The sequence below is a fragment of the Entelurus aequoreus genome, linkage group LG17 (genome assembly GCF_033978785.1).
Source record: "Entelurus aequoreus isolate RoL-2023_Sb linkage group LG17, RoL_Eaeq_v1.1, whole genome shotgun sequence".
NCBI lineage: Eukaryota > Metazoa > Chordata > Actinopteri > Syngnathiformes > Syngnathidae > Entelurus > Entelurus aequoreus.
In genome coordinates this window covers 29,150,996-29,173,869 of record NC_084747.1, presented here as the reverse complement: position 1 = coordinate 29,173,869, position 22,874 = coordinate 29,150,996, and the positions used below count along the sequence as shown (strand labels likewise).

The 22,874-nt window shown below is 35.4% G+C and overlaps 2 protein-coding genes across 2 annotated transcripts in view; one reads left to right on the top strand and one right to left on the bottom strand.

The window, feature by feature from the left end:
- LOC133632776 (leucine zipper putative tumor suppressor 1-like) overlaps positions 1 to 22,874 on the top strand; it is a 40,754-nt gene that overhangs the window by 16,029 nt on the left and 1,851 nt on the right. The window contains exons 2-8 of the mRNA XM_062025447.1: positions 3,016 to 3,322; positions 3,412 to 3,531; positions 10,527 to 10,683; positions 10,748 to 11,064; positions 16,705 to 16,878; positions 16,954 to 17,085; positions 19,445 to 19,639. Of these exons, the coding sequence (XP_061881431.1) occupies positions 3,107 to 3,322; positions 3,412 to 3,531; positions 10,527 to 10,683; positions 10,748 to 11,064; positions 16,705 to 16,878; positions 16,954 to 17,085; positions 19,445 to 19,639 (1,311 nt within the window). The 5' untranslated portion in view covers positions 3,016 to 3,106. The remainder of the gene's footprint in view (positions 1 to 3,015; positions 3,323 to 3,411; positions 3,532 to 10,526; positions 10,684 to 10,747; positions 11,065 to 16,704; positions 16,879 to 16,953; positions 17,086 to 19,444; positions 19,640 to 22,874) is intronic.
- Positions 17,190 to 22,874, bottom strand: part of hspb11 (heat shock protein, alpha-crystallin-related, b11) — a 49,128-nt gene continuing 43,443 nt past the window's right edge. Inside the window, exon 6 of the mRNA XM_062025450.1 lies at positions 17,190 to 18,031. The gene's annotated coding sequence lies outside the window, so the exon portion shown is untranslated. The remainder of the gene's footprint in view (positions 18,032 to 22,874) is intronic.

The following is a 22,874-nucleotide window of genomic DNA, read 5'->3' as shown; positions in this document are numbered from 1 at the left end:
TTTTTGATGTGACACAACACAGGAAATATATTACCCGAGGGGGAGTGGCTAATTTTCTGAGTTCTTTGCATGCATTTGATACAATTTGACATGATAATAATGTTTGTGAATGACCTAAAAATAAGGTGGCACATTACACGGGACACGTAAATGTCATTAAGACAGCCAAAAGAGCTTGGTAGATGAGAATAAGTCTGGAGGTCAAATATAGTGCAGAAATGCACACAATTGCAGAAAAAGTCTTGATTTTCACATTTTTCTTTCAACTTTGTGCCGATAGAAATGTTCCTCTTATTTTCGTTTGTTTTCCTCTTTTTTTCTCAAAGGGTGCTCACATCCTAGAGTTCACTGATGACACAAAGTACAAATTCGGGTTGATTGCAAAGTTAAAAAAAACACACACAAAAAAGACGTGCTTGGCTTCCTGCGTGCGCACACTTTTTTTTTCATTTGTGTAGCAATTTTTTATATATATATATATATATATATATATATATATATACATATATATATATATACATATATATATATATATATATATATATATATATATATATATATATATATATATATATATATATATACATACAGTATATATATACATGTATATATATATATATATACAGTATATATATATATATATATATATATATATATATATATATATATATATATATATATATATATATATATATATATATATATATATATATATATATAGTCAAGGTTTCTGTGGTTTATCCGTTATACAGTGCTCGATACCAGGGTAGAGCGGAATATACGTTAGGTCAGGAAAAAACACAAGCCTGTTTCGCAGGTTTCCCTGCTCTTCAGGGGACTTTTTTTTTTTTTTTTTAATTAAAAATCCCCTGAAGAGCAGGGAAAACTGCGAAACAGGCTTGTAAGGATGAAATAGCCTCTGTGTATTTTCTTGACACAGAGGCTATTTCATCCCTACAAGACTGTTTCGCAGGTTTCTCTGCTCTTCAGGGGATTTTTAATTTTTTTTAAATATATATTTTATTTTTATAAAAATCCCCTCAAGAGCAGGGAAACTTGCGAAACAGGCTTGTAGAGATGAAATAGCCTGTGTTTATTCCTGACCTAACGTATATATATACATATATATATATTAGGGCTGCAACAACTAATCGATTAAATTGATTATAAAAATAGTTGGCGATTAATTTAGTCATCGATTCGTTGGTTCTATGCTATGCGCATGCGCAGAGGCAATTTTTATTTTTTGTTGTAATTTTTTTATTTTTTTTGTAATTTTTTTTTATAAACCTTTATTTATAAACTGCAACATGTACAAACAGCTGAGAAACAATAATCAAAATAAGTATGGTGCCAGTATGCTGTTTTTTTTCAATAAAATACTGGAAAGGATAGAAATGTAGTTTGTCTCTTTTATCGATTATTAATCGATTAATCGAATTAATAATCGACAGATTAATCGATTATCAAATTAATCGTTAGTTGCAGCCCTAATATATATATATATATATATATATATATATATATATATATATATATATATATATATATATATATATATATATATATATATATATATATATATATATATATATATATATATATATATATATATATCCATCCATCCATCCATCTATCCATTTTCTACCGCTTGTCCCTTTCGGGGTCGCGGGGGGTGCTGGAGCCTATCTCAGCTGCATTCGGGCATCTGAGATAGACTCAGATATACAGTATATATATATATATATATATATATATATATATATATATATATGGTAACAGATTAGTATGGGGAACATATTCACCATTAATTAGTTGCTTATTAAAGTAACAAAGACATAATTTAGAGTTATTTGGACACTAGGGGAACATACAAGGGTTAGGGTTAAGGTTAGGGTTACTAATAAGCAATAATTCTGAGGATATTGAGGGAAGACTCGCTTAATGGTTGTATAGTAAGGCCATGCAGAATAAGGCATCTATAAGTACTTGATAATGACTAATTAAGAGCCAATATGTTTCTAATTTGCATGTTAATAAGCAACTAATTAATGGTGAATATGTGTTCCCCATACTAAAGTGTTACCATATAAATATATATATATGTATATTTATATTTATATATATGTATTTATATATAATATATCTATATATATATACATATATATATATATATATATACATACATATATATATATATATATATATATATATATATATATATATATATATGTATATGTATATGTATATATATATATATATATATATATATATATATATATATATATATATATATATATATATGTGTGTGTGTGTGTATATGTATGCATACATATATACATATGTATATATATATATATATATATATATATATATATATATATATATATATATATATATATATATATATATATATATATATATATATATATATATATATATATATATATAAAATAAGAATGAAAAAATGTAAATAAATACAATTAAAAGCCACAGACAACTGCAGTTGGGAATGGCCTCAACATGGTGCAGCAATACACAAAAGAACAAAAAGGCGCATCAATCAGCACAATTCAACCACGTCTCAATTGGGGCCAAACATAAGATCAGTCTCCTTTACATGTCTTAGGAATGTGCGCACTATTTGATACGCCCAAATTTCTACCGGCGTACGTTGTTTTCCGGATTTTCAGCGGGACCGCTATGTACACGAGGGCCCCAGGCGCGGGAGAGAGAGAGCCAAGTTAACTTTCAGTTTGTAGCCTCGACGAGGCGGGAGCGTGCAAGGATGGACAAAAGCGTGAGAGGCGGGCCACCATTTTGGAGTTTGCGGCGAACATTAGACGGATCGGTCCTTCCTCTCCAGCGCTGATACCACGGTTGTTTGTGCTTACTCCTTTTTGAGCAATAAATGATATAAAATGTCAATTCCAGTTTGAGACAGCCTTAGAATAAAAAGGTTCTTCCCTGTTAAAGGGTCGAAATATTTGACCATTTCAATGTGCTGTCTTGCAGATGAAGCGAGCGACTCGACTGCGGGGGCGGGGCCTCATGAGCCGAGTCGCCCCGTTTAACCGGTGAGTCACCCCCGCCTGCCGGCAGGGACATGGGTAGTGTCAGCAGCCTCGTCAGCAGCGACGGGCTCGACGGCAAACACTGCACGGCAACCCGGCTGAAGTCGAGAACCAGAACCGGCGGCGGTTGCAGCCTCGACGCCTTACTGAAGTGCGGCTTTACTCAGGGCCCCTGCTCGCCCCTCCACGCCTCCAGGGGCCTGTACCACTCGCGGTCCGGGCGAAGCGAGGACTTTTTTTACATAAAGGTGGGCTGTTTTTTGTTGTTTTTTTTACAAAATAATGCTCCCACAATGAAGGTTTGAAACGTAAAGGTGCTGTGTGTGGTCCACTTAAGGTGAGCCATAAACCGAGGCCAGTGCATCACAAAGGAGGATCGACGGAAAACGGCGCTCGGAACAAAGCAGAAAAATCTGATGAGCGACCAAAACTGATGCTTGTGTCAGGAACTGATGGGGTGAGATATTTTTCTGTATGGAAGGTGGTAAGCTGGATCCTACATCCTAGCTACATGCTGGACCGATCAGTAGCGTGTCTAAGGGTGTACCTGGAATCTGATAGGCCACGCCCCTCAGAGCCTCCAAATTAATTTGAAAACATTTGCCAGAGTAATTTCTTCAAATGTGCTGCTATCTTGTAGATAATTCAGGTGAGTGACCATGAATTGCACTCTAAACACAGCACAGCATTTACTTATATGGCCCATTACAAACACCCTTTCCCACTCATGGCGCAAATAAACCAACACAAAAAAGTCAACACACATGGTCAAACATAACACAACCTGATTGCTGAACTTTGTGGACATTATAAAAAATGTCCAAGCACAACACATCATTTGAAAATTACTTTTAAATTCTTTTTGTATTCTTTTTGTATTGGTGGGGACGGCGTGGCGAAGTTGGTAGAGTGGCCGTGCCAGCAATCGGAGGGTTGCTGGTTACTGGGGTTCAATCCCCACCTTCTACCATCCTAGTCACGTCCGTTGTGTCCTTGGGCAAGACACTTCACCCTTGCTCCTGATGGCTGCTGGTTAGCGCCTTGCATGGCAGCTCCCGCCATCAGTGTGTGAATGTGTGTGTGAATGGGTGAATGTGGAAATACTGTCAAAGCGCTTTGAGTACCTTGAAGGTAGAAAAGCGCTATACAAGTATAACCCATTTATCATTTATTTATTCAGTTTTGTAAATTCCCCAAAACGTCACCGTGGAGTTATTGAGTCTGTTTAGCTGATTGGAGAGCTAGCTTCCGCAGCCTGTGGGGTCCAGGACGATGACTTCGGTTTTGTTTGATCCGCCGTTTTACTGCCGTGTTACAGACACCGTTTGGAAACAATTAAGGTATAAAAATAAATATTTACATAATATTTCTGTGTAAATAACTAATTTCACAATGTATATATCTGCGGTTTATAGTCCGGTGCGGCTAATATATGGGGGGGGAAAATTTTCTATTAAATTTAGTGGGTGCGGCTTATACACCGGTGCGCTCTATAGTCTGGAAAAATACGGTATATTAATTATTATCCATTACAATAAAATATGTATGTGGAAGTGTGTGTGTGTGTGTATATATATACATATATATATATATATATATATATATATATATATATATATATATATATATATATATATATATATATATATATATATATATATATATATATATATATGTATATATATACATATATATATATATATATATATATATATATATATATATATATATACATATATATATATATATATATGTATATATATGTATATATATATATATATATATATATATATATATATATATATATATATATATATATATATATATATATATATATATATATATATATATATATATATATATGTACAGTATATACAGTGCATATTAGGGTTGTACGGTATACCGGTATTGGTATAGTACCGCGATACTAATGAATCATATTCGGTACTACATCGCCTCTAAAAAGTACCGGTCCAAATGCCATGGGTGGATCTATACCTAACATCCACTGTAATGATACCAAGTACAGTAGCGTATCTAGTTGATAATACTATGATTACATCAATATTTTTTAGCATCACAAAATTTATTTTCGTTTTTTTGAAATGTATATTATGTTTATAAACTCGGGAAATATGTCCCTGGACACACGAGGACTTTGAATATGACCAATGTATGACCCTGTAACTACTTGGTATCGGATTGATACCTAAATTTGTGGTATCATCCAAAACTAATGTAAAGTATCAAACAACAGAAGAGTAAGTGATTATTACATTTTAACAGGAGTGTAGATAGAACATGTTAAAAGAGAAAGTAAGCAGATATTAACAGTAAACTAACAAGTAGATTAATAATTCATTTTCTACCACTTGTCCTTAATAATGTTGACAAAATAATAGAATGAGAAATGACACAATATGTTACTGCATATGTCAGCAGACTAATTAGGAGCCTTTGTTTGTTTACTTACTACTAAAAGACAAGTTGTCTTGTATGTTCAATATTTTATTTAAGGACAAAATTGCAATAAGAAACACATGTTTAATGTACCCTAAGATTTTTTTGGAATAAGGCGCTTTTGGTAGCCATCCAGTTTCTGGTTGAATTTTTGACCACTCCTCTTGACAAAATTGGTGCAGTTCAGTCAAATTTGTTGGTTTTCTGACATGGACTTGTTTCTTCAGCATTGTCCACACGTTTAAGTCAGGACTTTGGGAAGGCCATTCTAAAACCTTAATTCTAGCCTAATTTAGCCATTCCTTTACCACTTTTGTGTGTTTGGGGTCATTGTCCTGTTGGAACACCCAACTGTGCCCAAGACCCAACCTCCGGGCTGATGATTTTAGGTTGTCCTGAAGAATTTGGAGGTAATCCTCATTTTTCATTGTCCCATTTACTCTCTGTAAAGCACCAGTTCCATTGGCAGAAAAACAGGCCCAGCGCATAATACTACCACCACCATGCTTGACGGTAGGAATGGTGTTCCTGGGATTAAAGGCCTCACCTTTTCTCCTCCAAACATATTGCTGGGTATTGTGGCCAAAAAGCTCAATTTTTGTTTCATCTGACATCACATGGACAAAGATAAGACCTTCTGGAGGAAAGTTCTGTGGTCAGATGAAACAAAATTCAAGCAGAAGCTTGTGGATGGCTACCAAAAGTGCCTTATTGCAGTGAAACTTGCCAAGGGACATGTAAGCAAATATTAACATTGCTGTATGTATACTTTTGACCCAGCAGATTTGGTCACATTTTCAGTAGACCCATAATAAATTCATAAAAGAACCAAACCTCATGAATGTTTTTTGTGACCAACAAGTATGTGCTCCAATCACTCTATCACAAAACAAAAAAGAGTTATAGAAAGTATTGGAAACTCAAGACAGCCATGACATGATGTTCTTTACAAGTGTATGTCAACTTTTGATCGCAACTGTACACAAACAAACAGGCCACACTCGTGCGGAGATCGGTTTTTACGCTGCATTGTTTCGGCGCTTCACACGTCTGTAGGTGACTGAAGGTTGACTTTATTTTGAAGATGCGCGGTGAAGCCTCCTTTGTTTCTCACAAAGGAACTATCTTGATTAGAGTAGGTGTGCGCCGTGACAGCTGCCTTTGGAATAATAGCGCGGCGGTACATTGTGTGAGCGGCAGCCTGGGCTAAAGAAGGGACTTCCTGGTGCTCCATTAGGCTCCATTAAGGAGTCGTACTTCATGAGTGCACTCTAAAAAGCTCCCAGCCATTATTCAGGGTAGACCTCTCCCAGCAGGTAGCAGACAGTCTTGAACATCTCCATCTTAATAATTACCCCCTACCAATTGGAATGGCCGGCAAATGCCTTGATCCGAGCGGAAAATATTCCTTGTTTTCAAATCCCAACGTTGACAGGTATTAAAATAGCCCTCTTTAAAAGCCTCCGAGTGCCTCGGGCCAAGGTATAGGATGTAGATTTGAAAGGAGAGAATGGCAGATGGATCAGAGTCCTAATAGAACTTGAGGGCTTGCGAAGGCGATTCTTTTTATTTATTTATTTATTTTCAACAATGGATTTAGGCATCCCACATCCCAGTCATGGAGTCGGTGAGGAGAAATGCTGAGTTCACAAGCTTCCCCCTCTTTACCTCAGCAGCACATTTTATTAATAACACTGTAAAGGGCCATTCATCTTCCCTGTGGCAGCACGTGTGGGAAGGGAGAGGGTAGGATGCAGATGCAGGCCACAGAAAAGGGAAGGAGGTACCGCATGGTACTACTTGTGTCGTTCTCCGACAACACGGATGGAGACCATGTTTGCATCGGGGTAAAAGTCACACAATCACAACATTTTAGGGTTTTTGCATGAGAATGCGGTGGAATCATAAATATATATATATATATATATATATATATATATATATATATATATATATATATATATATATATATATATATATATATATATATATATATATATATATATATATATATATATATATATATACATATATATATATATATATATATATATATATATATATATATATATATATATATATATATATATATATATATACATATATATAGTCCCGATCAAAAGTTTACATACAGTAGACCCATAATAAATTCATAAAATAACCAAACTTCATGAATGTTTTTTTGTGACCAACAAGTATGTGCTCCAATCACTCTATCACAAAAAAATAAGAGTTGTAGAAATTATTGGAAACTCAAGACAGCCATGACATTATGTTCTTTACACGTGTATGTAAACTTTTGATCGCCACTGTATATATAGATAAAGTGTATATATATCTTTTGTTTATTTGAAAAAAGATATACATATATACAAATACATATATATATATATATATATATATATATATATATATATATATATATATATATATATATATATATATATATATATATATATATATATATATATATATATATATATACATACATACATACAGAAATATATACATATATACAGTACATATACACATATACAGTACATTTACACATATACATGTATATATACATATAAACATATATATATATATATATATATATATATATATATATATATATATATATTATATATATATATATATATATATATATATATATATATATATATGTACATATATATAAATATACATCCATCCATCCATTTTATACAGCTTGTCCCTTTTTTGGGTCGCGGGGGGTGCTGGAGCCTATCTTAGCTGCATTCAGGGGGGAAGGCGGGGTACACCCTGGACAAGTCGCCACCTCATCACATATGTATATAAAAATATACATCCATACATACGTATACATCCATCCATCAATCCATTTTCTACCGCTTGTCCCTTTCGGGGTAGCTGGGGGTGCTGGAATATATATATATATATATATATATATATATATATATATATATATATATATATATATATATATATATATATATATATATATATATATATATATATATATACATACATACATACATACATACATATACATATATTTATGCATAGAACGTTCAGTGTCTATTGTGATGTTTATTATTTTAAATATTTTTTAATCTTATACCCTTTTTTTGCACCATTTGTATGCATTTTAACTGTGTTTTATGTATAGAATTTTTAGTATTTGTGATTTTTTTTATTTTAAATATTTTTTTTATCTTTTACGCTTTTTTTGCACTATTTTTATGCATTTTAACTGTGTTTTATGTACAGAACTTTCAGTATTTATTTGGATTTTATTTATTTTTTTAAACATGTTTTAATCTTATATGCACTGTTTTTATGCATTTTAACTGTGTTTTCTGTATAGAATGTTTAGTATTTATTGTGTTTTATTATTTTTAATATCTTTTACGCTTGTTTGCACTATTTTTATGCATTTTAACTGTGTTTTATGTATAGAACGTGCAGTGTTTGTGATTTTTATTATTTTTAATTTTTTTAATCTTATCTGCTTTTTTGCACTGTTTTTATGCATTTTAACTGTTTTATATATAGAATTTTTAGTATTTGTGATTTTTATTATCTGTGATGAGGTGGCGACTTGTCCAGGGTGTACACCGCCTTCCGCCCGAATGCAGCTGAGATAGGCTCCAGCACCTCCCGTGACCCCAAAAGGGACAAGCGGTAGAAAATGGATGAATGGATGGATTTTTATTATTTTTTAATATTTTTAAATTGTTTACGCTTTTTTTGCACAATTTTTATGCATTATTTTAATGCATTTTAACTGTGTTTTATGTATAGAACGTTCAGTATTTATTGTGATTTTTATTATTTTCAATACGTTTTAATCTTTTACGCTTTTTTTGCACTATTTTTATGCATTTTAACTGTGTTTTCTGTATAGAACATTTAGTATTTATTGTGATTTTTATTATTTTCAATATGTTTACATTTTTTACGCTTTTTGTGCACTATTTTTATGCATTTTAACGGTGTTTTATTTATAGAACGTTCAGTATTTATTGTGATTTGTATTCTTTTTAATATTTTTCTATCTTTTACGCTTTTTTTGCACTATTTTCTTTGCATTTAACTGTGTTTTATATATAGAATGTTTAGTATTTGTGATTTTTATTATCTGTGATGAGGTGGCGACTTGTCCAGGGTGTACCCCGCCTTCCGCCCGAATGCAGCTGAGATAGGCTCCAGCACCCCCCGCGACCCCAAAAGGGACAAGCGGTAGAAAATGGATGGATGGATGGATGGATTTTTATATTATTTTTAATATTTTTAATTTTTTACGCTTTTTTTGCACTATTTTTATGCATTATTTTAATGCATTTTAACTGTGTTTTATGTATAGAACGTTCAGTATTTATTGTGATTTTTATTCTTTTCAATATGTTTTAATCTTTTACGCTTTTTTTGCACTATTTTTATGCATTTTAACTGTGTTTTCTGTATAGAACGTTTAGTATTTATTGTGTTTTTTATTATTTTCAATGTTTTAATCTTTTACGCTTTTTGTGCATTATTTTTATGCATTTTAACGGTGTTTTATGTATAGAACGTTCAGTATTTATTGTGATTTTTATTCTTTTTAATATTTTTTTATCTTTTACGCTTTTTTTGCACTATTTTGTATGCATTTAACTGTGTTTTATATATAGAATGTTTATTGTGATTTTTTTTTTTTTTTTTTTTAAAACACCTTTCTGTTTTAATCTGCACAGCACTTTGGGGCAGTAGTCTGTTTTAGAAATGTGCTACATAAATACATCTACCTTGTCCTTGACCTATTCATTATCGAAACATTTTTTTTGTATATTTTTTAGATGACATTTATAGTTCATTTGATCATCAATTTACACCGAAGAATGGGATTTATTTTACCCTTTCAATGTCTATATTTGTATTTGTGTTCCACCAGAAAGGAGTTAGCCAATAGAACAAAGGGGAAGCAATAGCCAGTGTTTCTGATGATGTCGTGTCATTTCACTCTTGCAGACCACCGCTGAGAAGTCACTGGTCCGATCCACTGTCTACAAGCCTTTAATTCCTAGGACTGTATCGTCCACGGAGGGAGAGCGCAACAGCCTGGACTTCATCCAACTGGAGCAGGCAAAGACTCCTGAGGTCCAACACAAGCGAGACACACCCTCCCGTATGTGCAGGAGCCCAACTTATCCCAAACAACTTCAATGGTTCACCTCGGCTTTTCTTCTCAGGCACTCTGTCGGACTCTGGGCGTAACTCTATGTCAAGCCTCCCCACCCACAGCACCAGCGGCAGCCTGAGCGCTTCCACGGGTCCTGTCAGTCACAGCGATGGCCTCTGCAAGGGAGGGCAACCCAATCTGTCCCCGTGGGCGAGGGGCAGTGGCCGAGACATCGGCTCCAGGGAGGCTGGCTCCCCGCCGTCTTCGGATCGGCTTCATCGTCTCTCTGAAACTGCGGGAGGCGTTCGGTCGCCTCTGACAACAGATGAGTCGCTGATTGAAACGTTGGAACAAAGACTGCTGGAGAGCGATCTGCAGGACTTACAGGTATAAAGTTTATATGACCGAGAAAAAGTCTTTTTGAAAGTTACGCTCATGGAGTGAAATTACTGCCAAAACTCCACCAAAATGTTTTTTTACTCACGCCCAACGATTCGCAAGTATAAAGAAAACAATTTTCTGCAATTAAGAAAATGATTTGCGAGTATAAAAACAATTTTCTTCAATCAAAAAAGCAATGTTCAGGTATAAAAACCTTTTTTCAGTTAAAAAAACGATTTGCAAATATAAAACAATTTTCTTCAATTGAAAAAACAATTTTCAACTGTAAAAACATTTGTTTTTTCAATAAAAAAAAGCAATTTGCGAGTAAAAACAAATGCTTTCAATTAAAAAAACTATTTTCAGGTATAAAACTATTTGCAAGTATAAACGACCACTTGCGACCACTAGGCTTAGTGGCCTTGTGGTTAGAGTGTCCGCCCTGAGATCGGTAGGTCGTGAGTTCAAACCCGGGCCGAGTCCTACCAAAGACTATAATAATGGGCACTGCTTGGCACTCAGCATCAAGGGTTGGAATTGGGGGTTAAATCACCAAAATGATTCCCAGGCTCACTGCTCCCCTCACCACCCAGGGGGTGGAACAAGGGGATGGGTCATATGCAGAGGGTCCACACCACATATAGTATATATATATATATATATATATATATATACTGTATATATATATATATATATATATATATATATATATATATATATATATATATATATATATATATATATATACCACAGATAGTCACACCACACCTAGTGTGTGTGTGGCTATCAGTGGTACTTTAACTTTTAACTTTAAAAAAAACAATTCGCAAGTAAAAAAATAAATAAATAAATTATGCATAAAAAAATGATTCACAAGTTTAAAAAAAACTATTTTCTAGGAGTAAAACATTTTATCCAAGTGAAAAAACGATTCGCTACTTTAAAAACATTTTTCTTCAATTAAAAAAAAAAATTTCAAGTATAACAAATTTGTTTGTTTTTTTATTAAAAACAATTTTCTTTAATTAAAAAATGATTCTCAGGTATAAAACATTTTATTTCACTTAAAAAAACGGTTTGCAAGTTTGAAAAAAAAAAATTCCAATAACAAACGATTTGCAAGTAAAAAAAACAAACTGTTTTCTTCAATGAAAAAAACTATTCGCAAGTTAAAAAAAATTCTGCATGAAAAAAACCGATTCACAACTAAAAAAACATTTAAAAAAAAAAATGTTTTGCAAGTAAAAATTGATTCGCAATTTTTAAAAAAAACTATTTTCGAGGAGTAAAAAAATGTCTCCAAGTGAAAAAATGATTCGCAAGTATAAAAATTGTTATCTTCAATTTCAAAAACAATTTTTTTAATACAAAAAAAATGTTTTCAATTAAAAAAACGATTTGCAAGTATAAAAAACTAGTTTCTTCAATTAAAAAAACTATTTTCAAATATTAAAAAAAACGTTTTTAATTAAAAAAAAACAATTTGCAAGTAAAAAAAAAAAAAGTTCTTCAATTGAAAAAACGATTAGCAAGTTGTCTAGGGTGTAGCGCGTCTTCCGCCCGAATGCAGCTGAGATAGGCTCCAGCACCCCCAAAGACCCCAAAAGGGACAAGCAGTAGAAAATGGATGGATGGATTAGCACGTTAAAAAACGATTTTCTTTGTTAAAAAAACAATCGCAATTAAAATAAAACAATTTTCTTCAATTAAAAAAAATATTTGCAAGTAAAAATAAAACAATTTTCTGCATTAAAAAAACGATTCACAAGTATAAAAACAATTTTCTTCAAGTTAGAACTTTTGGCCGTAATATTCCACCCTGCGCGATCCACACACTTGCACGCAGAGCACACGTAATTTGCACTCCACAACGACAGGTGGTGCTGCCGAGTAAATTTTAGGGCCGTCAGAGCTGCTGTTATTTGGGCATGGTGCCGTCCGCACAAAAATAACAAAGATGGTGGTGATTTACAACTAGGGGATGGTCAAATTAATGTGTTAACTTACAGGTTGAGCTTGTTTCTCCTCTCTTCTGTCCGCCATTCTACTCCCCACCCTGCTTCTTCGTACTTGTAAATTGATTTTGACTTGCAGACACTTGGTTTTTTTTAACTTTTGAATCGGGTTTTTTTGAAGAAATTTTTATTTTTTTTACTTGCAATTCATTGGGCGTGAGTAAAAACATTTATATACAGTATATATATATATATATATATATATATATATATATATATATATATATATATATATATATATATATATATATATATATATATATATATATATATATATATGTATATATATACATATACAGTATATATATATATATATATATATATATATATATATATATATATATATATATATATATATATATATATATATATATATATATATATATATATATATATATATATATATATATATATATATATATGTATATATATATATATGTATATATATATATATGTATTTATATATATGTATGTATATATATACATATATATATATATATATATATGTATATATATACATATATATGTATATATGTATGTATATATATATATGTGTATATATGTATACGTATATCTATACGTACATATATATATACATATATGTATATATATATATGTATATGTATGTATATATATGTATATATACATATATATGTATAGATGTATGTATATATATATAGTGTATATATATATATGTATATATATATATATATATATATATATATATATATATATATATATATATATATATATATATATATATATATGTGTGTATATATATATATATATATATATATATATATATATATATATATATATATATACATACATCTATACGTACATATATATACGTATATAAATATATATATATATATATATATACATACATCTATACGTACATATATATACGTACATATATATACGTATATAAATATATATATATATATATATATATATATATATATATATATATATATATATATATATATATATATATATATATATATATATACATTTCCATAGTTTAGTTAGCTAAGGTATATAATGTACAGTGTATTTTGTCAACAACTGTATGTGTGTAACGTATTTTTAGTGCTGAGCGATCATAAATCTGCTGCGGAGACACACTGTGTGAGGCTCGTATCATAACCCCGCCTCCTGGTGCCAAGCATCTACGCCGCAGAATGCACCGCCCGACGGGAGCACCGCGGCCACACCAACCAAAGCCCACACCCAAACCCTCCACGTGCAAGAACGAATCCACCCAAAAAAAGTCACTTAACAAGAAGCCAAAAAGGGCAAAAACAACAATGCTCGCGCTGCAGGAGCCGCGAACGACCGCAGGGACACAACATTAGGTACACCTGCACTGCAGGTTCATATGTTTTTAAATTTGACTGTGATGATGCAGTCGTGCCTCACCAGACATCAACCTCACCGCACGCCACTGATATATATATATATATATATATATATATATATATATATATATATATATATATATATATATATATATATATATATATATATACATATATATATATATATATACATATTTATATATACATATATATATATATATATATTTATATATACATATATATATATTTATATATACATATATATATATTTATATATACATATATATATATTTATATATATATATATATATATATATATTTATACATATATATATATATATTTATTTATTTATATTTTATATATATATATATATATATATACATATGTATGTATATATATATATATATATATATATATATATATGTATGTATATATATATATATACATATATATATATACATCTACATATATATACATCTGTACGTACATATATACATATATAAATATATATATATATACATATATATATTTATATATTTATATATATATATATATTTATACATATGTGTGTATATATATATATATATATATATATATATATATATATATATATATATATACACATATGTGTGTGTATATCTATATATATATATAATATATATATATATATATATATATATATATATATATATTTTTTTTTAATAAATATATTTATGTATATATGTATGTATATATATACATATAGAAATACATGTATACCTCTAAGATGTTGGTCGAGAAGGCCTGGCTCTCAGTCTCCGGTCTAATTCATCCCAAAGGTGTTCTATCGGGTTCAGGTCAGGACTCTGTGCAGGCCAGTCAAGTGCATCTACACCAGACTCTGTCATCCATGTCTTTATGGACTTCGCTTTGTGCACTGGTGCACAGTCATGTTGGAAGAGGAAGGGGCCCGCTCCAAACTGTTCCCACAAGGTTGGGAGCATGGAATTGTCTGAAATGTTTTGGTATCCTGGAGCATTCAAAGTTCCTTTCACTGGAACTAAGGAGCCAAGCCCAACTCTTGAAAAACAACACCACATCATAATTCCTCCTCCACCAAATTTCACACATTTGGCACAATGTAGTCTGGAATGTACCGTTCTCCTGGCAACCTCCAAACCCAGACTGGTCCATCAGCTTGCCAGATGGAAAAGTGTGATTCATCACTCCAGAGAAGGCGTCTCCACTGCTCTAGAGTCCAGTGGCGACATGCTTTAACACCAGTGGTCCCCAATCACCGGGCCGCGGCCCGGTACCGGTCCGTGGATCGATTTCGGGGCGAAATTAAAAAAAAGGAAAAAAAAAAGTTTTATTTTTAAATTTTTTTTATTAAATCAACATAAAAAACACAAGATATACTTACAATTAGTGCACCAACCCAAAACATCTCCCTCCCCCATTTACACTTATACACACTCATTCACACAAAAGGGTTGTTTCTTTCTGTTATTAATATTTATGGTTCCTACATTATATATCAATATAGATCAATACAGTCTGCAGGGATACAGTCCGTAAGCACACATGATTGTATTTTTTTATGACCCCCCCACAACCGGTCCGTGGGACACATTTTCAAGCGTTGACCGGTCCGCAGTTACAAAAAGGTTGGGGACCACTGCTTTACACCACTGCATCCCACGCTTTGCATTGGACTTGGTGGTGCATGCCTTAGATGCAGCTGCCCGGCCATGGAAACCCATTCCATGAAGCTCTCTGCGTACTGTACGTGGGCTAATTGGAAGGTCACATGAAGTTTCGAGCTCTGAAGCAACCGACTGTGCAGAAAGTCGGCGACCTCTTTGCACTATGGGGTCTTGCACTATGACCCCTCTCTGTCAGTTTACGTGGCCTACCACTTGGTGGCTGAGTTGCTGTTGTTCCCAAACTCTTCCATTTTATTATGATAAAGCCGACAGTTGGCTTTGGAATATTTAGGAGCGAGGACATTTCACGACTGGATTTGTTGCACAGGTGGCATCCTATGACAGTTCCATGCTGGAAATCACTGAGAGCGGCCCATTCTTTCACAAATGTTTGTAGAAACAGTCTCCATGCCTAAGTGCTTGATTTTATACACCTGTGGCCGGGCCAAGTGATTAGGACACCTGATTCTCATCATTTGGATGGGTGGCCAAATACTTTTGGCAATATAGTGTATGTCTCCGCTAATTCTGGCCTATTATTGAGAGCTGGCCCTCACTGAGATGTCTTCCCCTGACAACAACAGGTCAGCTGTGAGGCGAAGGAAGCAGCCACCTGCCGGCTGGTTGAGGAGGGACTACAGTATTGCGCTGACGAGACGGAGGACTTAAACCAACACTGCTCCTCCACGATACCGCAAGCCTCTCAGACGGCCGCAAAAAGCCAACAAGCTCTGCAGCTGCAAGTCAGCCGGCTCCAGGTCAGCCCTGCTTCCTCTCAAATATGCCGTCCTAACCATGGCTCACTGGATGAACAAGGTTTGCTTATGATGCAGGCAGAAAACCAGAGGCTCAAAGAGGATCGGGCAAAGCTGAGCCGAGAGAGGGATCTCGTCGACCGGAGACTTAGGTCCTACGAGGAGGAGAGGACGCAGCTCGCTCCAACTCTGGAGGAAACTCAGTGGGAGGTGGGTGACATTTGTGAGAAAAATTAGTCATGAAAACATTCCTGTCCACAGTACAGTCTACAAGTGACACCCAGTGTTCAATAAACTACTGTATTTTCCGGACTATAGAGCGCACCGGGATATAAGCTGCACCCACAAAATTATAGAATAAAAATGCATTTTCCATATATTAGTCGCTCCGGACTATAAACCGCATATATATACGTTGTGAAATTAGTTATTTACACAGAAATATTATGTAAATATTTATTTTCATACCTTAATTGTTTCCAAACGGTGTCTGTAACACGGCAGTAAAACGGATGCTCAAACAAAACAGAAGTCATCGCCATGGACCACACTAGCTAGCTCTCTAATCAGCTAGACTCAATAACTCCATGGTGACAAAACTGAATCAATACAAAAAGAATGCAGTTTGTAAGTTAATAATACTAACACAGACACTCGTAGACGTGTTAGAATATTAGCCAATGCTAACGACGCTAGCTTGATTACATTACGATAGCACGTACAAATATGCATGGAAACACTCCGACAGACATCACACATGGGACAGTTTAGCAAGTAACAATTGTTGTAGTTATATTGTAAAACTTACAAACATCGCGTGGAGTAAAGAATGAAGAATCCATAAAAATAAGAAGCACTACCGATAAATGGAAGGACGCTGCAGCACCTGCAGTGAGCGAATTTGTCCAAAAGATGGCACCACAGCATAAAAAATAAAACACCCTGTCAGTGTTTTTGCTTGTTTTTTTTAATAAAATAATATTTGGTATTGTTGTTTATTTACATACCTTAATTGTTTCCAAACAGTGTCTGTAAAACGGCGCATCAAACAAAACAGAAGTCATCGTCATGGACCACACTGGCTGCGGAAGTTAGCTCTCCAATCAGCGAAACAGACTCAATAACTCCATGGTGATGTTTAGGTGAATTTACGAAACTGAAACGATAGAAAAAAGAAGGTCATTGTAAGTTAATAATACTAACGCAGACACTGGTAAAATTGTTAGCATATTAGCTCATGCTAACGACACTAGCTTCATTACAATACGGTACCATGTACAAATATGCATGAAAACATTCCGACAGACATCAGGCATGGGACGGTTTAGTAAGTAAGAATTGTTTCAGTTATATTGTAAAACTTACAAACGTTGCTTGGAGTGATGAACGAGAATCCATACAGGTAGTATTGCTATGGGTGGCTCGAAGACGGAACAGGCCTGGGACGGTTTAGCAAGTAAGAATTGTTTTAGTAATATTGTAAAACTTACAAACGTTGCTTGGAGTTATGAACGAAGTGTCCATACGAGTAGGAACTCAAGGAGGATCGGGTAAAGCTGAGCCGAGAGAGGGATCTTGTGGTTAGAGTGAGATCGGTAGGTCGTGAGTTCAAACCCCGGCCGAGTCATACCAAAGACTATAAAATTGGGACCCATTATCTCCCTGCTTGGCACTTAGTAACAAGGGTTGGAATTTGGGGTTAAATCACCAAAATGATTCCCGGGCGCGGCCACCGCTGCTGCTCACTGCTCCCCTCACCTCCTAGGGGGTGATCAAGGGTGATGGGTCAAATGCAGAGGATAATCTCATCACACCTAGCGTGTGTGTGACAATCATTGGTACTTTTAACTTTAACTCTACGGACGACTAGAAGACGGAACGGCACTTGTACTTCCAGTTGAAGGCTCAGTCTAAACAGAAGAGGCACTGCACCACATGCAGTGAGCGCCACAGCACAAACAATAACACAACTATTCAGTGGAGTTGCTTGTGTTTCTTGAAAAATCAGAATCAGAATCACAATAGTTTTATTGCCATTGTTTGAGAACGGGTTCACAAACTAGGAATTTTTCTTGGTGCAATCGTGCAACATAAAACACATATAACACATATTTGGTAATAAAATGAGCTGTAACTGAGCTATCAGATAGACTTAGAAGGAATTCAAGGCAATAGCTCTTCGCGGGTGTAAGAGCACCCGGAAACACAATTTATGCACAAAAACAAACAAAAACGTTACGGCCGTCAGTGAAGAAAAAAACGTATTTCGCAGCAAAAAATGTTGCAGCTTATAGTCCGGAATTTATGTTAGGGTTATTGTTCTCTGAGTAATGTCACTTTCCGCAATGCAAAATGATCAAAAGTATGTGTGACGCACGCTGATATCGTATCGGATCAAACTCAGTATCAGCCAACAGTCAAAGCTCCAATATCGGTATCTTATCGGAAGTGATTGAAAAACTAACTAACACGAAATATGCTAAGATGAACTATTTGAACAGATCTCCCCGTCGGGCACGTCCGAGGACGCCCGTGCAGCGTGTTGACAAACGTGTGTGTCCCGGTGCAGGTGTGCCAGAAAGCAGGGGAGATCTCCTTGCTGAAGCAGCAGCTGAGAGACTGCCAGGAGGACGTCAGCCACAAGCTCAAGGAAATAGTCAGCCTGAGGGCGCGGCTGAAGGAAATCACAGCAAAGACCGCCGTGCTGGAGAAGGAGAACAAAGACCGCCGCGACAAGCTGCGTACGCGCAGCGTCGAGGTCGAGGTGGGTCTCCTTTGAAACCGCCATCACACACCAAAGTTCAAACAGATGCCGAGAACATTTGTGTTGATACGACTAAGCACTCAGGAAATAAACCAAAAAAACTCATTATTGTTAAGTAACTGTGAGAACCGATACAAACACAAACTCTGCAACATTTCTTTGAACAAACAATATGTAATATTATAAGTAAATACCTCTCAGTGGTGTCCAAACTACAGCTCGAGGACCAAGTGTGGCCCCCCAGCCTCTTTAGTTTGGCCCGCGAGCATACTTGCCAAAGTTGAAACCTCCGATTTTTGAGGGGATGGCAGTGCAGGCAGCATTCCCCTTCCCCTTCGAGCTGTCCTGGATGAAATTAAATTCCTTTTTTCCAATCATTTTGGAACTTGCAAGCGTATTTCTACTTCTTACTCGTCGTCGCCATGTCTCTTCTTCGTTCTTTTGCTTCGTCTCCTTCTTGTTGTGTGTGCAGTTGTGCACTGAGCTCCAAAAGCCGTAGATGTTATTGTAGCGTCCCGGAAGAGTTAGTGCTGCAAGGGGTTCTGGGTATTTGTTCTGTTGTGTTACGGTGCGGATGTTCTCCCGAAATGTGTTTTTCATTCTTGTTTGGTGTGGGTTGACAGTGTGGCGCATATTAGTAACAGTGTTAAAGGCCTACTGAAATTAAAAAAAATTATTTAGACGAGGATAGCAGATCCATTCTATGTGTCATACTTGATCATTTCGCGATATTGCCATATTTTTGCTGAAAGGATTTAGTAGAGAACAACGATGATAAAGGTCGCAACTTTTGGTCGGTGATAAAAAAAAGCCTTGCCTATACCGGAAGTAGCGTGACGTCACTGGAGGAAGGACTCCTCACATTTCCCCAATGTTTACAATGCAGCGAGAAAGATTCGGACCGAGAAAGCGACGATTACCCCATTAATTTGAGCGAGGATGAAAGATTTGTGGATGAGGAAAGTGAGAGTGAAGGACTAGAGTGCAGTGCAGGACGTATCTTTTTTCGCTCTGACCGTAACTTAGGTACAAGGGTTCATTGGATTCCACACTTTCTCCTTTTTCTATTGTGGATCATGGATTTGTATTTTAAACCACCTCGGATACTATATCCTCTTAAAAATGAGAGTCGAGAACGCGAAATGGACATTCACAGTGACTTTTATCTCCACAACAATACATCGGCGAAGCTCTTTAGCTACTGAGCTAACGTGTTAGCATCGGGCTCAAATGCAGATAGAAACAAAAGAAATAAACCCCTGACTGGAAGGATAGACAGAAGATCAACAATACTATTGAACCATGGACATGTAACTACACGGTTAATAATTCCCAGCTTGGCAAAGCTTAACAATGCTGTTGTTAACGACCCCATTGAAGCTAACTTAGCAATGGGACCTCACAGAGCTATGATAAAAACATTAGCGCTCCACCTACGCACGCCAGCCAGCCCTCATCTGCTCAACACTCGTGCTCACCTGCGTTCCAGCGATCGACGGAAGGACGAAGGACTTCACCCGATCATCCGTGCGGTCGGTGGCTAGCGTCGGCTAGCGCGTCTGCTATCCAAGTCAAAGTCCTCCTGGTTGTGTTGCTGCAGCCAGCCGCTAATACACCGATCCCACCTACAACTTTCTTCTTTGCAGTCTTCATTGTTCATTAAACAAATTGCAAACGATTCACCAACACAGATGTCCAGAATACTGTGGAATTTTGGAATGAAAACAGAGCTTTTTTGTATTGGATTCAATGGGGTACCAATACTTCCGTTTCAACGATTGACGTCACGCGCATACGTCATCATACATAGACGTTTTCAACCGGAAGTTTAGCGGGAAATTTAAAATTGCACTTTATAAGTTAACCCAGCCGTATTGGCATGTGTTGCAATGTTAAGATTTCATCATTGATATATAAACTATCAGACTGTGTGGTCGGTAGTAGTGGGTTTCAGTAGGCCTTTAAAGTTGTTTATACGGCTACCGTCAGTGTGACATGTATGGCTGTTGAACAAGTATGCCTTGCATTCACTCATGTGTGTGTGCTTGAAATTAACGTTATCATTAAGCCAGTTAAAAGATCATCCAACGTGTCAGCATTTCTTGACATCTTCGAGTAAAGACCATTGTTAAACCCGTCCAACGCTACATTATTATATGACTGGGCCGGCACGCTGTTTATATGGAGGAAAAGCGGACGCCTGGACAGCATGCGGCTGTTAAGGGGTGAAGGTTTCAGGTGAGAGAGGACGCTAAAGGCAGTGCCTTTAAGGCACACCCCCAATATTGTTGTCCGGGTGGAAATCGGGAGAAATTCGGGAGAATGGTTGCCCCGGGAGATTTCCGGGAGGGCCACTGAAATTCGGGAGAATGGTTGCCCCGGGAGATTTTCGGGAGGGGCACTGAAATTCGGGAGTCTCCAGGGAAAATCGGGAGGGTTGGCAAGTATGCCCGCGAGACGTCATGAGTTCAACAAAGCTTCGCACCGCGTCTTCAAATTAATATTAAAAACCAAGTGGCCTCTGAATGCTACATACTTGTTGCCAAATTGAGGACAATGTGAGTAAATCGGATCAATGACCCTTAAAAGTGCATTTAAAATAATAGCACAGCATTTACTTATATGACTCAATCCAAACAACCTTCCCTAGTCATGGTGCAAAAAAAAAATAAAAACTGGTGCACTATAAAGGTCAACACACATGGTCACACATAACACAACCTGCTCACTGAACTTTGTGGAATGTTATGAAACACGTCCAAACGCCATAAACATTTTCAAAAATACACCCATTTAAATGCATTAGATGAACTTTAAGTCTTTTTCTGTTACAAACTAAAAACAATGTTGATACAGTTATTTGTTGTAAGTTGATGTACACTATATTGCCAAACGTATATTGCCACCTGCCTTGACTCACATATGAACTTGAAGTGCCATCCCATTCCTAACCTATAGGGTTCAAGATGATGTGGGTCCACCTTTTGCAGCTATTACAGCTTCAACTCTTCTGGGAAGGCTGTCCACAAGGTTGCGGGGTGTGATTATAGGAATTTTCCACCATTCTTCCAAAAGCGCATTGGTGAGGTCACACACTGATGTTGGTCGAGAAGGCCTGGCTCTCCGTCTCAGTTCTAATTCATCCCAAAGGTGTTCTATCGGGTTCAGGCCAGGACTCTGTGCAGGCCAGTCAAGTTCATCCACACCAGACTCTGTCATCCATGTCTTTATGGAC